This window comes from Maniola hyperantus, chromosome 25 (assembly GCF_902806685.2).
Source record: "Maniola hyperantus chromosome 25, iAphHyp1.2, whole genome shotgun sequence".
Lineage (NCBI taxonomy): Eukaryota > Metazoa > Arthropoda > Insecta > Lepidoptera > Nymphalidae > Maniola > Maniola hyperantus.
The window spans coordinates 5,886,695-5,904,472 of NC_048560.1; the positions used below are offsets into that span (position 1 = coordinate 5,886,695).

Below are 17,778 nucleotides of genomic sequence, written 5' to 3' on the forward strand. Positions count from 1 at the left end.
ATCTCGCAGCACCGCAGTCGCGTCGTGCCCACGGCCCGTGCATTTGAAATATCGACAAATAAAAACATTAAATTAATCGTGGTATGTAACCCGTTAGAAAATTTTTCGATAAAATAACAGTTTTTTTTTTGTTTCAGGGTTACAACTTGTTATGGGATTGGAAGGTAAGCTTGCAAATTCCTTGCATGTATGGATAGGTTTCGTAAAGTTTTCAATAAAAATGTAAATTTTATTATACCTGGAGACGGTTTGTAGCTTCCCAGCCTGGATTAGGAGACATTCAAATGGAAGTTTATAGTGTACAAGTTACGACAAAAGTAGTTTTATTATTATTTTATTATTATTCAGATACAAGTTAGCCCTTGACTGCAATCTCACCTGGTGGTAAGTGATGATGCAGTCTAAGATGATAGCGGGCTAACCTGGAAGCCCGAACACCGAACAATCAATGCTTTGTCACAGTTCACGACAGTTAGGGAACTTGTAACAAAACGTCGAGGCTTCGACGTCATTGGCAGGTGTCAAATGTTAGTACTTTTGACGCTAGATAGCCCTATTTTTCTTTGATCACCTATATTTGACATATCGTCGATTCAGGATCAAACCAAGAGTTTCCTCATTCCAATTCACTCTGGCTTTGTCTTGTTATTTAAAAAAAAAATAGAAATAGAAAGATTTTTATTCAAATAAACAAACCTCTTTCTAATAGTCGATGTAAATTATTTTCTGCCACGTACTGTGCCTACTTACTTTTGATTCGTCAAATGCAACCACTGATGATATCAGTACCCTTAATATAAATGTGAAAGTGTGTTGGTTTGTCCTTCAATCACGTCGCAAAGGTGCAGCGGATTGACGTGATTTTTAGCATGGGTATAGATAAAGACCTGGAAAGTGACATAGGCTACTTTTTATCTCGGAAAATCACAGAGTTCCCACGGAATTTTCAAAAACCTAAATCCACGAGGACGAAGTCGCGGGCATCAGCTATAGTGAAGATATAAATCGATAACTGTCTAAATATTGTACGAAGGTAAATTCCTCCTATATATCAATGTTTTAAGAGTCCGCACGAGCAGAATGTGAATCACCTTCTCTAAATAATAAAGATTAACGCACTCGAAGTTCAAAGCATATGGTTTTGACCGGCGGCGACCTTTGTCTTTGGTGTGTAGGTACCTACTTTGTGAGGCATTTGAGACACGTTAATGAAATTAGGGCCCCTTTAAGTTATAAGAACTTCTAAACGACGCGACGGACGGTCTTTTAAACATACAGTAGGCGGCAAGAAATATTGTACATCGACCTTTAGATAATATTTTTAAAATACTTAGGTACCCTAATCCACGCTGACGTAGTCTTGGGCCGAAATATATAAAAGGAAAAGCTAACTGACTGACTGATCTATCAACGCACAGCTGAAACTACTGGATGAATCGGGCTGAAAGGATAAGATTATGACGTAGACTTGAATTAAATTTAAACCCCTATTTTAACCCCTTGAGAGTTGAGACACAAAAGGATTTTCGAAAATTCAACCCTCAAGGGGTTTAAATTTTATTCATATCATTCATTCGCGGGCATAAGTCAGTCAAAATAAAGCAAGAAAGAAACAAACCAATGCATTGAACAAATAGGTATTTTGAATATTTGGTGGAAACACGGTGGACACGACAAAGCCTGCGGTCTCGGGTTCGACAAACAATGATTTCCACATCCGTGTTACAAAAAAAACCGATCTAGCGCGAGTCGGACTCGAACGCGAAGGATTCCGTACCATCGTACAAGAAATAATTTTTATGTGATGTAACCACAAATTCACGGTTTTCGGATTTTTGCCTTTACTTGTGCTATAAGACAGCTACCTTCCCAGGATTCTATGTCAACGGGAAGTGCTATAGGGTAGGGATCTAATTCCTTTGACGGGTCTTGACATGACAGACAGACAGGCAACGAAGTGGTCCTATTAGGGTTCCTTTTTTCTCTGCGATACGGACGGAACCCTAAAAGAAAGGGAGTATATAGCAGAAGATAAATTTACATAGGTAGAGATTCACGTTATAACACAAAATTAACTGAACAAAAAAAACCAGTCTGCCTTTAAACATAAAATAAATACTCTCCGGGTACTATAAAGTGTTAATCTTATAAAGTTTAAAATTTAGTCTAAAAAATCAAAAGAGGTTTACTAATTAAAATAAATATAGTTAATGAATGAATCAGACACAAAAACTCAAAACGCCATACAAAACTCAAGTGTCGAGAGTCAAGAGCCACTCAAAAAACTCACGAATAACTCTAGTATTACATTAAAAGATTAAAAGATATAATTAAAACTATCTTAATTAGAAGAAAAAGTAATTCAACGAAAAGTTTTGTAACCTCTGAATAGTAGTGTTAACATTTTATACCATAGTGTTTCTTAGTGTTGTTTGTGTCTCCATAGTGTCGTTAGTGTATCTTAGTGTTGTATAGTGTTTCAATGCGTGTTGCGAAGGAGTCATCAAGTGGGCGGGCTTTATTTTCGTCTCTAGGGATGTGTATTTGACGTAGAAACATTCGAAAAATCATAAAGTTATTTTTTGACTCGTTCATTTAAATGAGTTATTTCATGCATAAGCATGGACGAAATGAGCCCTTTGTTTTTAAGTATATCCTGTATTTTATATTCTTGTGATAGTACCTATCAGTACCCTTATTATAAATGCGGAAGTGAGTTTGTTTGTTTGTCTGTCCTTCAATCACGTCGCCACGGAGCAACCGATTTTTTGCATGGGTATAGTTAAAGACCTAGTGACATATTATGCTACTTTTTATCTCGGAAAATCAAAGAGTTCCCACGAGATTTTCAAGATCTAAATCCACGCGTACGAAGTCGTGGGCATCAGCTAGTAGAGCATAATAGGTGGTCTACGAACACTGCGCTTTTCGATGCAACACCACCATTTCAGCACCTCGGGACCCCAAGACTTTAGTTTCTTCAAACCTTATGGTTCAGCTTCGCAATTATTCGTTAGTTTAGGCTATTGAGAATTTCAAATGATTTTTTTTTAATCACCTACACATTCACATCACTAAAGTCACCGTCATCGACTAGTCTAGTGCCTCGCATCGTCGCCTCCATCCATGAATACAGAGCGCTCTCTTGTAAGCACCCGCCTCGCACCCATTGAACAGCGTCTACAGACGTCCCAACATGTTGGGTGCCTAAGTTCCAACTTGGAAATTTTTGTTTGATATTTAGACTTCCATACCCGAAGGGTGCCAACGGGATCGTATTACTAAGCCTCCGCTGTCGGCCGTCCGTCCGTCCGTCTGTCAGCGGGTTGTATCTCGTGAACCTTAATACCTAGGTAGAGAGTTGAAAGTTTAAACAATTCCAATTTACAACTTTGTTTGTTAACGCCGATTCTTTCTCATGTCGTTAGATTTATTACCTCAGTAGTTGTAAATATATATCTTTTGTTAGCATAATACATACAGTCGCCGGCAAGAAATATTACACATCAACTTTTAGAATGAAATTTCGGATTTGTAGAGCGTTGTCTCTGTCACTCATACCTATATGACGGTTTCGCGGTCTCAACGACGGAGACAACGCTCTACGAAACCGCTATCTCTTTCTAAAGCTCGATGTACAATATTTCCTACCGAGAATCGGAATCTTCCTTCCTTCCACCTAGTTTGGTGGAAAATTCGCCACATCTGTACATACACTTTACATATGCATCAGAAGTTGGCATATATGTAGACGCGTTATACCAGACGTATTATGAGGGATTCCTTTCGAATGCCGATTGCATATTAATGCACGGCTGATTGGTGACAGATTAAAAAGGGATAGGAAACGGAATAGCAAAAGCCCAGTTGAATCAGTCTGGGATGATAACGATTTCTTTTCATCTACTCGAGGATAGGATTTCATGCTTTTGTTTTCACTTTCTTCTCCTTGCATGTGTTCATTATTATTTTTGAAATGTAGTAGAGAAACTCTGAGCATGGAGACGGGCAAAAGGGGCAAGAGGCAAAAGGCAAGATGGTGGGAAAGCAACGTTCTTATGTGTTTGAACTTTGAACTGAAACCTTTTTAGGCGATTTTGGGATGGGTCTGCTTGATACTTCAAGATTGCGTTACCGACATGTTAATGATAATAGTGCTCGAAATGTCGAAAAATGTAAAAACTGAAATTTTAGTTTTCAGGGTTCCGTACCCGAAGATAGAAAGTTAAAATTTTCACAAAACGTGTATTGCTGTTGCCGCCGCGCTATAACAACAAATACTAAGAATTTTAAAATAGTTATTTCTTGTACGATGGTTCGGAACCGTTCATGTGCGAGCCCGACTCTCACTTGACCGATTTTGATACTAAAATTAATTTTAAAATGCTAAAAACCGCTATTATTTCATAGTTTTAAGTTTTCACTTCTGTCGACAATCCCCACTGACTGCCAATCAGTATAAATGCGAAAGTGTGTTTGTTTGTTGGTTTGTTGGTTTGTCCTTTAATCACGTCGCAACGGTGCACGGTGCAACGGATTGACGTGATTTTTTGCATGGGTATAGATAAAGACATAGAGAGCTACTTTTATGCTACTTTTTATTCCGGAAAATTAAAGAGTTCCCACGGGATTTTTAAAAAACTTAATTCCACGCGGGTATCAGCTAGTTTTTGATATTTCAAAATGTTTTGAGTATATTTTGGTTCAGACTTAAGACGAGCTTTGGAGTTTATCGTCAGATTATTTCGATTTAGGTCGCTTATGATGATGTATTGTTTGAAATTTAGAAACGTTTCCGACTACAAATTCTTTGTTAGATCACTAAATTCTCGCGTTTTATTTTTAATTTCGATAACGGTTTTGAGGAACTGATATTTTAACGACGATGAATGAGATATTTCAAGTTGTTTATGATCAAATATTTTTTCGATTTAGGTCACTTTTGATGTGGTGTTTGGTTGTATACTTCTGATACGAGCTACAAGGATTAAAATATGAACTCTTCAAAATGCAGAAAAGAAAATGCTCTAATTTGAAGTAGGTACAAATATTTTTTGTTTTCATAAAAATTGGTGCATTCGCAAAAGCGATATCAAAGCTTTGTATGGAAAAAATAAACATTTTATGCCGTTGATCCCGGTTATTATTACTTACATCTGATAGTGACTTTAAGAACCTAACCGCCGTACTCAGAGTCGCTAATCGTTACTTAAGATTAAGCTAAAACGAGACAGATTTATGTGAGAGATATAGCTCTGTCTCGTTTAAGTAACGATTAAGCGACTATGAGTACGGCGGTAAAAGGCGAAATCTCGTTCTTCAGTCAGTCGTTAGTTGTATGCGGCCTTTCGCATCCGCCGCCTTTGAGATCCTTCGCTGGGAGCCCACCGCATTATTATCGCAAGAAAACTCCTATCATGATGTGATTAATGGAAAGGGGTCACGACCCTCAGCAACGAGGATACGACGCACAGAGAGAGAGAGATCTAAACTACATGGACAAAGTAGCGGGTATTAATTAACCTAGTATAACATACTAATCAAAAGTCAAAACGTTTATTCAAAGTAGGTAAACAAATTACGCTTTTTGATAGTCTGTTTGCATTTCTAAGATGATGATATAGATAGTGGTGATAATTTTTAAAGCTACGAGGGTTCCAAACGCGCCCAGGTCTGAGAAGAGCCCACAACAAACTCAGCCGGGTATTCTTTTTATTATCACCACTTTACAAAATCACTTTAACTTAAAAGAACTATCACAAGGCTCTTAAGCAACTCATTCCCAAGCTTCAGAAAACCAATCCATCAGCCTGTATGCGTCCACTGGTGGGCATAGGCCTTTTCAAAATCGCGCGACCTAACACGGTTAGGCCTTCCTCATCTCCCCGCCACCTTCTTCAGGTCATCGGTTCATCGAGCTGGAGGTCGTCCCACAATGCGCTTACCGGTACGCGATCCCACAGCCGTCGGTTCTGCCCATTGCCACTTTGCCTTACTAATCCTATGAGCTATGTCGGTCGTTTTTGTTCTTTTGCAAATGTCATCGTCAATCAAGCTCCTCAACGAGTCACCTCATACCTGTCGCGAACTAAGTTGAGCCTCAATAGCTCAACACTCAACTGACTGAAAACCGAAAAAGGTGACGGTTCTAACCCCGCCCGTTGCACTATTGTCGTACCTACTCCTAGCACAAGCTTGACGCTTAGTTGGAGGGGAAAGGGGAATATTAGTCGTTTAACATGGCTAATATTCTTTTAAAAAAAAAGTACAGCTCGCTACGATTGCCCGCAGTTGATTTGATAATCAGGCTTTGGTAGATTAACATTTAAATCCGAATTAACTATTTAACGTTGTGTACGGAACATTTGACTAATTGAATATTTAATTTACGACCAGGTTTTAGTAAGTCGATTACAGTTAATCCAACATGGCTGAAATTCGATTAGTTGAATGAATTTTTAATTTATGTTAGCTGTGAGTGAACTGAAAGCGAACTAATTTATTCATTAAAATAGATTGTTTGGATAAAATAGGCTTCGGAAATCTAAATTCGAATTTAATATCCAAACTAAAATTATTATAAATGCGAAAGTGTGTCTGTCTGTCTTGTCTAGTAGCTTTTCACGGCCTAACAATTTAACTGATTTTGATGAAATTTGGTACAGAGTTAGCTAACATCCCGAGGACCGACATAGGCTTTTTTACCCCGGAAAATCAAATATTAATATGATATTAAAAAAAATCTAAATAAAGTCGCGGGCATCATCTAGTATCTATGGTATAAAAAAGGTGACTGAAGGAGTAATCTATCAACGCACAACTCCCATTATGTACCGTACAAGTTCCCATGGGATTTAAAAAGCCAATATCCTCGCGAACGAAGACGCAGACATCAGTAAACTACAAATTTACAAACATATCGTGGACGAAGTCTCAGGCAAAGCTTAGTACCTACCTAACAAAAGTTATTCTAGTATAGGACCTCAGGTAAAAATCTAAACATGGCGGACACGGCCGCTTGCGTATTCGCGAACATTTTAAGTTTTTCCACGACCCATTGTCCGCGGAATGTTAGTGTTGCCAGTTTTTGTCCGGACTGATGGCCCATTGTGTTGCCCGTCGCGAAAATTTCACGAATAATTGATAAGAGCGCGCCATGTTGTTTTTTTTACAGTCGATTCGTTAGTGGATTAGGTTTCCGAACGTATTTTTCGTGCTCTATTTGAATTCTAAACTTTTGAAAGGTTGCATACCGAGAATTGTATGTACGGCTAGATTCTTTTGTTTGTCGAACTATTTTTCGATAGCTTTCGGGATTTTATAGTTGGACGAGAGGCCATGTATTTTTTTTAAAGTTTTATCCTGCACTAGCAATCTGGTTCTAGTACTTACCTACTTGTAACTTTTTTGAGTGCAATAGAAAATTCCAAAATTCTACAAGCCTTGTTCACGATTCACTCTCAAAAATACTGGATTGGATTGATAATTGGTACTGATTCTGTGCACACCTAAATTTTAGAGTATTCGCACCCTCTTCTTACTGCATTTAGAAAAGGACAGATACAGTTTGACACTCAGAACAAGGACTTAGAAGTAGCCCTATTGTGACACTTACTGTTAGAGCGAGATAGCTAAATGCATTTAAGCTCTTATTAGAACGTGACAAAATGATTATGTTTTGTCCTTATCACCGTGGCCACATTTTTTTGTTTGCCAAAATGTATTTGTACGTGAGTATTTGGCAAACAACGCGTGTAGTGAGGTTATGTTGACTCAAGTATTTTAAAGAAATAATTGATTTGTTTTGTTGTTTTTGAAGATATTGTGCAATTGTGGGTTGCAGTATACTAGGCTACAATAGCTGAAGCGAACGTAAAATAGACGGGATAACATTTCACAAGTAAGTACCTCGGTAAGTAGCTTGAGCGAGAGGGACTGAGGGCGCCACGCTAGTTGCATATCTGGAAATATCTGTGGTTTGACAGTTTTAAATTTAATTTGGAGCTGTCAAACCTCGTGACATTAGCTGCCAGTCGCGAGCTTGTTGTTTTTTGTAGCGTGCACTAAAAATTAGAGTATGTATGTATGTATATACTTTATTGCACCACAGAAACACAAATGACAGGTTACAAAAAGAAATCTTAATAAGTAGGTACAAAAAGGCGGTCTTATCGCTAAATAGCGATCTCTTCCAGACAACCTTAACGCTAGGGAAAAAACGAACAAATGGACAATGGGAGGTGGTGTAAAATAAACCTAAATACCAATAGCTAAATAAACTAAACCATATAATAAGAATATAAAATACATATTGTTAATACACTAATACATACAAATAAAGTATAATAGACATACATAAGACTACATAGACATATATACACATATAGATTTAAATAATAAACTATGCCGTTACTGATGATAGCAAAAGAGAGTCTTTAAATGTAAAATTCATGTTCCGTCCCTTTTTAGTAATATTAAAAAGAAAAAGATGCAGATAGTCCAATTTTAGTTTAGAGAAAGACAAGAGAATCGGCGCCACTTTATTCTTAATCACTAACCTTACATCGCATAAATACAGAAAAAAAATAGAAATATCAAAGAAACATTGCCATTCGCCACATCCCGGTCGCATTATGGAAATTTCTCCCGGGACGCATAATAGGGTTTTGATAACGACCGTATCGTATCACACGAATTACAATGTTTGTTTCCATTACTACATAATAATGGTGCCGATTCTCCTGTACACAATCTCTAAACTAAACTAAATTAACAGGTCTTAATCTAGTGCTATCCTTTTCCGCGAGCAACACTATGAAAGGGATAGCACTAAATTTAGACGTGTCATTTTAGTTTAGTTTAGAGATTGTGTACAAGAGAATTAGCCACAATATCTATATACTAAGTGATGCCCGGTCTCGACTTCGTCCGCGTAAGTTTCTATTTGTAAAATTTCCGGGATAAATACTAGCCTATGTCCTTCCCCGGGATGCAAGCTATCACTGTACCAAATTTTGTCAAAATCGGTTTAACGGATGGGCCGTGAAAAGTTAGCAGGCAGACAGACAGACGGACAGATACACTTTCGCATTTATAATATTAGTATGCATTAATTATCCATAGAGACATATCTATCGCACTCTGACTTTGCATAGACATAAGACAGAGTTAAAATGAGACAGATGTATATCTCTCACATAAATCTGTCTCGTTTTAAGTCTGAGCAAAGTCAAAGTGCGCTCTATAGATCTTAGCCTTAGACCTGTCAAGGTAGAGATTTGTGTACAGCCGAATAGGCAGTGTTGTCGAAAATAAAAATGATGTGTAATTTCTGTCTATAGATCTCAGGCTTAGTGTGTGAGTCCAACTCGCACTTGACAGGTTTTTTGGGGGTAAGGCGGTACAAGTCGATAACAATAAAGCAATACAGGAAGGAACCTTTCATCACGTATCCGAAGCCCCCTATCCCTGGAGTATGCTGGTCACGTAGCGACCTAAATATTACGCGCAGACGCTGTGTTAGATGGGATAGGAAAGAGGTTATAGGCTTTTTATGTGCGTTTTGGACCATTCGGGCGATCATTCTAAGTACCTGGGTATTATCTTTATATGGCACTTAAATCTTTCTAACTTTTTTGTCTTTTACGATAGTTTGTGGTCAGCTATGATAACTTATAGATCTGATCAACCCATTGCTGGCCAACTACTGAGCTTAAAACTAATAGCCTAATGCCGATTTTCATGTTTCTAACTTCAAAAACATAGTCAAAGTTAAAGTCAAATCATATAGTCCAGTAAATAGAGCATTTAACCTCGCACTAAATTTCCGATCCAATTCCTTTTTTTTTTAGGTTAAGTGTCACTTACTGACCATAAAATGACAAAATGCTGACAGATCCAGGTGGAGCTTCGATCGCAATCTTGAAGGAAAGTTTTTGGCTGATATCTCGAAAACTATCCACTCTAGGGCAAAAATTATGTAGACCATTATTGTAAAAAATAAAATTTCGCATCTTTTGTCTCCTGTAAACTTTTTTGTAAAACTTACCGTTTACGATTTATGGCCGATTGAATGAACCGGTTTTTCTGTTTCGGCCGATAACTTTTAAAATATTGGAATGATCGTTCTAACCCAAATAGGTAATTTTTTGGGTCCTTTTTACGATAGTTTCTGGTCAGCTATTGCCAATGTCATGATATTTTTTATTACTAGCTTATTCCCGCGACTTCGTCCGCGCGGACTACACAAATTTCAAACCCCTATTTTACCACCTCAGGGGTTGTATTTTCAAAAAACCCTTTTTTAGCGGATGTCTATGTCATAATAGCTATCTGAATTCTGCATCCTAAATTTTTCCCCGATCCGTCCAGTAGTTTGAGCTGTCCGTTGAAAGATTAGTCAGTCAGTCACCTTTTCCTTTTATATATTTAGATGTTGGCGTTGTAACGCCCGCGTCTATCCATAAGATTTTCTAACTATTCAAGGACTAGGTGGGTACGTATTTCCAATCATTATTATCAATTTATCAATCAAAGCACTTATTCGCATTCAAAACACCATGGCCAAACTAATTGGGAACTTTTCGAAAAAAAAAGGAAAAAAAACCGTTCTATACATACTCCTATGTTATCGTTGATTTTGTCGATTTCAATCAATGTTGTTTTTTTATTTAAAACTATCAGAGTGCTGACAAATTGAAACTAAAGTGACTGTAAATGTAGGCAATTATGAAACGTAGTTAGTTCTGTATAAATCTGTAGTTTATTTTACTTTATTCTCGTACTATTAGTCGTAGTTACTTTACACTCGTTGTAGTTACTTCATGATGTCAATATTTTGACTTGTTTTTGGGGTTCCCAAGGAACCCTTATATTTCGTCCAGTCCGTTTGTTAAAAAAAACTTAAATTATGATTAGATCTATTAAATCATCAGTATATTTATTGATAATTAATGCGAAAGTGTGTTTGTTTGTTCGTTTATTGGTTTGTCCTTCAGTCACTTCGCAACGGATTGACGTGATTTTTTGCATGGGTATAGATAAAGACCTGGAGAGTGCCATAGGCTACTTTTTAGCCCTGATAATCAAAGAGTTCCCACGGGATTTAAAAAAAAAACAATTCCACCCGGACGAAGCCGCGGGCATCAGCTAGTAATAAAATATATTAAAATCATCGTTAGATTTCTTATTAAACAGTAGGTATTTGAAAAAAAACCCCTTCACTAAACAAAAATTACCGCTTTAAGAATTTAGTTAAGTACTATGCTCTCAACTTTGTCCGGATGCATTTAAGTTTTTTTTTTAAATCCCATGGGAATATATCCGTTAAAGTAATTCCTATTTTTGCTTCAAATTCCGTCAAAATCGGTAAAGCAGATGGGCAATGAAAAGGTAACAGACAGACGGGATAGGTACACTTTCCCATTATTTTATAATATCAGTATTGATGAATATGATGTACGCGAAATGGCAATCGGGGAGGGAACGCCCGCACAGTCCCCGCACTAAACCGGTGCGGGCGAGCGTGGGTAACGTGCGGGTGTGCGGGACGTCCCCCAGCCTCATACCCCGATTGCCATCTCGACCTGTCGCGGACTATAGAATAATTCTCTTTCTCTAAAAAATTTTAATAAAATCTAAATCCCTCTGAAACCTTCCCGATATTAGAAGCAACTACGAGAGAAATTTCATTAAAAATATTTTCCGTGTTAATTTTTTACGATCAAGTTTAATGAGAGCCTCCGCGTCACATAAAACGCAATATTTAAGGGTCTTACCATCAACTTGGTTTTACGACCTCTGGGGGTGGGTTTAATTATACAGATGGTTTTATACTCGTATGGTTGTACAAAGTTGTTTAGGGTTTGAATTTTTTTGTCCAATCTAAATATATCAAAGGAAAAGCTGACTGACTGACTGATCTATCAACGCGCAGCTCAAACTATTGGACGGACCCAGCTGTAATTTGGCATACAGATAGCCAATATTACGTAGACAATTTGGCTAATTCCATTGTACACAATCTCTAAACTAAACTAAAATGTCACGCCTAAATCTATTGCTAACCCCTAATTCATAATGTTGCTTGCATAATGTGTAGTCCTCGCGGACGAAGTCACGGGCATAAGCTAGTTAAAAATGTTGGGCAAGCTTTTTCACTTTAAAGATTCGTGTGCACCTGTAACTTCTCAGAGCTATGTGCGTTAATAAGCAATTAAATGTCCAGGCCCCACTATATGAGGAAATCTGAATGCACGCAAGTATACCAGACCAACGTAAAATCATTAAACAGAGAGAGAGCTTGCATAGTACCTACTTGTAGTATGTAGTTGTAGCTATCTACTACACTGAGACAATGCTCGGTGTAAACCCTGCAACTGCGTTTCACTACAACGCAATTACTAAAGCACTAACACCGTGCTTGAATTATGTGAATTACAATTTACAAAATGCGCCGCTCTTACAGAATAATATTATTATAATAATTTGTAAAATGCAGGCATATTTCATACACACATACACACCTTAACACACGCACACACGCACTCGCATACATGCACACCACTATCACTTGTAATAGACACCGGTATAACATGTCCGACCTTAGCGCACCAAATTGTAATAACATTTATTCAAGTTTTTAAAAATGGAGAAGGCAACCCACTGTAATACAGTGTTTACTAGTGCAGGGGTTGCCCATTCATACGTCTACTAGACCTAGGTCTACTTAATTATTACTTGTTTTTTATCTGTATTATAAGTATTTTTTTTTGTGTTCCTTATATGTCATTTAATATGGAAATCCAATAATGCCCGTGACTTCCTCCGCGTGGATATATGGATAAAAGTAGCCTATGAGTTAATCCAAGCTATAATTTGTATTTGTATTTATTTGTTTTTTCGATTTAGACTTATAAAAGCGCTTACGAAAGTCAGAAACTAACTCCATGCCAAATTTCAGCCAAACCTGTTCAGTAGTTTTTGCGTGAAAAGCAACAAACATACACACACACATTCAGAATGGCCGAATTGAGAACCACATTCTTTTTGGACTCCGAAAAGTTTAGGTGCATGCCCGGGATCGAACCCCCGACCCCCTGATTAGGAGGCCGACGTCTTAACCACTATCACTAGTTTGTAACAGAGTTGTTGCGGATGGCAATATTTTGACATCCGCGGATGCAGATGCGGATATCTGAATTAATGCGAATGTTCCGCATTTGCGGATGCGGATGCAAATATCCGTAGCACCCCTGTTAGGTAACATTGTACACTTTTTGATTGGTCAGTTAGCGAACGAAGATATCAACTACCAAACACGCGTGAGGCACGCGCCACTCTGGCCCCACCCACTTTCTTTGCTGTTCGTTACTTGTTTCAAATATGATGCCGCATCCGCAAAAGCTCGGCATTAATTGATGCGGATACGGATGTCTGAAACAATATGGATGTTCCGCATTTGCTGATGAGGATGCGCATATTCGTAACACGTCCCTGTTGTCAGTTGGCGAACTAAGATATCTACTAGCAAACACGCGTGAGGCACGCGCCACTCTGGCCCCACCCACTTTCATTGCTGTTCGTTACTTGTTTCAAATATGATCCCGCATCCGCAAAAGCTCCGCATTAATTGATGCGGATGCGGATGTCTGAATTAATGTGGATGCTCCGCATTTGCTGATGAGGATGCGCATATTCGTAACACGTCCCTGTTGTCAGTTGGCGAACTAAGATATCTACTAGCAAACACGCGTGAGGCACGCGCCACTCTGGCCCCACCCACTTTCTTTGCTGTTCGTTACTTGTTTCAAATATGATCCCGCATCCGCAAAAGCTCCGCATTAATTGATGCGGATGCGGATGTCTGAATTAATGTGGATGCTCCGCATTTGCTGATGAGGATGCGCATATTCGTAACACCCCTGTTGTCAGTTAGCGAACTAAGATATCAACTAGCAAACACGCGTGAGGCACGCGCCACTCTGGCCCCACCCACTTTCTTTGCTGTTCGTTACTTGTTTCAAATATGATCCCGCATCCGCAAAAGCTCCGCATTAATTGATGCGGATGCGGATGTCTGAATTAATGTGGATGCTCCGCATTTGCTGATGAGGATGCGCATATTCGTAACACCCCTGTTGTCAGTTAGCGAACTAAGATATCAACTAGCAAACACGCGTGAGGCACGCGCCACTCTGGCCCCACCCACTTTCTTTGCTGTTCGTTACTTGTTTCAAATATGATCCCGCATCCGCAAAAGCTCCGCATTAATTGATGCGGATGCGGATGTCTGAATTAATGTGGATGCTCCGCATTTGCTGATGAGGATGCGCATATTCGTAACACCCCTGTTGTCAGTTAGCGAACTAAGATATCAACTAGCAAACACGCGTGAGGCACGCGCCACTCTGGCCCCACCCACTTTCTTTGCTGTTCGTTACTTGTTTCAAATATGATCCCGCATCCGCAAAAGCTCCGCATTAATTGATGCGGATGCGCATGTCTGAATTAATGTGGATGCTCCGCATTTGCTGATGAGGATGCGCATATTCGTAACACGTCCCTGTTGTCAGTTGGCGAACTAAGATATCTACTAGCAAACACGCGTGAGGCACGCGCCACTCTGGCCCCACCCACTTTCTTTGCTGTTCGTTACTTGTTTCAAATATAAACCCGCATCCGTAAAAGTTCCGCATTCATTGATGCGGATGTGGATGTTCCGCATTGACGGATGCGGAAGCGAATATCCGTAACATCCCTGGTATGTGAAGAAGTAGTATCTAAAGTTAATCTCGAAGTTAGTGGTGTCTCGAAGCGAGAATCGATTCCGTATCGCAGAACAGTCATCTCATTGTCATGCTGGCCACGCGTGTTGTCTTGTTGCCGCCTTCATTTGGAATTCAGACGACACTTTGTATTGTTCGAGTTCATATTAATGTCATGTCTTATATTATTACCTATTTCATAGTTCTTAGACATCTACCGCCGTACTCAGAGTACGCCGTACAGATTGATTGTGGTAAACGAGACAGAGCTATATCTCTCACATAAATCTGTGTCGGTTTACCCAATCTTAAGTAACGATTAGCGACTCTGAGTACGGCGGTCAATATATAAAAAGGAAAAGGTGACTGACTGACCTATCAACACACAGCTCAAACTATTGGACGGATCGGGCTGAAATTTGGCCTGCCAGTGTAAATGAAGCCTCGAAGTTTTGTTATTATTATTTACTAGCTTATGCTCGCGACTTCGTCCGCGTGGACTACACCAATTTCAAACCCCTATTTTAGAGGTTGAATTTTCAAAAATCCTTTCTTAGCGGATGCCTACGTCATAATAGCTATCTGTATGCCAAATTTCAGCCCGATCCGTCCAGTAGTTTGAGCTGTGCGTTGATAGATCAGTCAGTCACCTTTTCCTTTTATATATTTAGATTATTATACCATAATGTGCACTGTCCTTACAGGGGAGTCCTAATGCGACAGTGCACTCCAATCTATCTTATACCTATTAACAATTATACTTAAAATTAAAAAATAAATTATTTACAACGATAATTAATCTACTACTTAATCAGCTATCTTATGTTACAAGTTTCATGACTGTCGTGAACCGTGCCACTGACCTATCACCAAAATTCGATATTTCGAATTGCAGAATGCAGTTATCACTGAGCTTATTTATGCATAGGTAGGTACGTATAAAATTAACAAATAGACTTTATTTATCTTTTGTATGTACAAAGACGTAATTTTCATTCTTAACAGAGCGATTCGTAACTGATTCGTAACTACAAGCGCACGAATACCAATAAAATTCGCCATAAACACTGGGCTTTCGACGTCGAATCTCGAATAAGTATTTGGCCCTTTAAAGTAATGCACACTCAAATCTAATAGAACGGGCACTAGAGGTTACAGTATACTCAATACTTTTGGGGAGAGAAATTCAACTGAAACTTATCTCTTGCATCCATGCATTGCGAACTGTATCTATCTGAAACTTTATAGACTCTACTAGCTGAAGCTGATGAAAAAACCCATTATTATATTATCCCGGGAAATCAAAACTCTTTGATTTCCCGGGATAAATAGTAGCCTATGTCACTCTCCAGGTCTTTAACTATACCCATGCATAAAATCACGTCAATCGGTTTCTCCGTTGCGACGTGACAAACCAACAAACAAACACACTTTCGCATTTATAATATGGGTACTGATTTCATGTATTTCATTTTGAAAACTGCGAAATATATCCCTATAGTCAGTAATAAGTATAGTTGTTAGTTAGTGATTTTATTTTATGTTTCCGTGTGTTTTATTAGTTATGTTTAGTTATCATTAGTTTATGATTCCGTGGCGTCACCCGGTTCAGGGTACCAGCTTAAAATCAGCGCTGTATGTTCTTGTATACAGCATAATGCTGAGCTGGGACCCTTTTTTCGGGTTGTGCCACACAATATGAAAGTTTGTTCCGGCGCTTCTTCTGCTTGTTCTCAGGTGGAAGAAGCGCCGGAATAACCAGCTCTTAGCTTTAAGTTGTGATGTGTGGCACAATTTGTATAAATAAACGTCTTTTCTTTCTTTCTTTCTTTCTATATTTGTAAATGGGTAAAAGCGGTGATAGTCCAGTGGTTACGACGTCGGCCTTCGTTTCGCGGGTTCGATTCTAAGCACGCACCTCTAATTTTTCGAAGTTCTGTGCGTTTTAACCAATGCTTTACGGTGAAGGAAAACATCGTGAGGAAACCTACATGCCTGAGAGTTCTCCATAATGTTCTCAAAGGCGTGTGAAGTCTGCCTATCCGTATTGGGCCGGCCTTTCAGACTCTGGGCTTATGGTTCTTTTTCTGAGAAGAGATTCGTGCTCAGCTGGTAATAGGTTGATCATGATGATGATGAAATGGGATAATGAATAGCTAGATTTGCAATTTCATTCGTAATTTAGCCATCGATATAAATGATCAAGATATGGTCAAGCAAGTAATAAAATTATTCACGGTTTAGGAACCAAATAAATCAGCGCCACCTCTTAGATACTACTGAACGACCCGTTTGAAATCCAGACGTCACTGACGTTGCATTGGTGCTATAGCACCAATGAGTCGGTGCCGTTTTGTTTGTTCAATAACCCTGTCCATACGAAGTAATATATAAGTCAAGTAGCTTATGCTCGCGACTTCGTCCGCGTTGACTACACAAATTTCAAACCCCTATTTCACCCCCTTTGGAGTTTCATTTTCAAAAATCCTTTCTTATCGGATGCCTACGTCATAATAGCTATCTGCATGCCAAATTTCAGCCCGATCCGTCCAGTAGTTTGAGCTGTGCGTTGATAGATCAGTCAGTCAGTCAGTCACCTTTTCCTTTTATATATTTAGATGAATTTAGCTATCTAGGCACGCGGCTAAAGAATTGTTTAGTAAACGCATCAGAGTTGAAACCTAAAGCTCCTTTTGTCTTGTCGCGTGTCTGTGTCGCCTTTTACAGGTTCTAACTTTCAAGCTAGGGATGGGAATGATTGCTACTTTTAAATCATTTTCATTTGATGAAATATTTTTCATTGAAGCGAAATCACTTTTTCACATTGACATTAAGTAGGTATACATTACTTCGTATGGACAGGGTTATTGAACAAACAAAATGGCACCGACTAATTGGTGCTATAGCAACAATGCAACCTCAGTGACGTCTGGATTTCAAACGGGTCGTTCATTACTATCTAAGAGGTGGCGCTGATTTATTTGGTTTCTAAACCGTGTAAATTTTGTTCGCT

General features: G+C 38.8%; 1 protein-coding gene across 2 annotated transcripts in view; it reads left to right on the forward strand.

Annotated features, from left to right (window-relative positions):
* Nucleotides 1-17,778, forward strand: part of LOC117993854 (tyrosine-protein kinase-like otk) — an 88,130-nt gene that overhangs the window by 38,369 nt on the left and 31,983 nt on the right. Inside the window, exon 2 of one of the 2 annotated variants that reach the window (XM_034981730.2) lies at nt 138-164. In XM_034981730.2, coding sequence (XP_034837621.1) covers nt 138-164 — 27 coding nt within the window. Of the gene's footprint in view, nt 1-137; nt 165-5,019; nt 5,038-17,778 lie in introns of those variants that run through there. The other variant, XM_069507169.1, reaches the window with a different exon arrangement.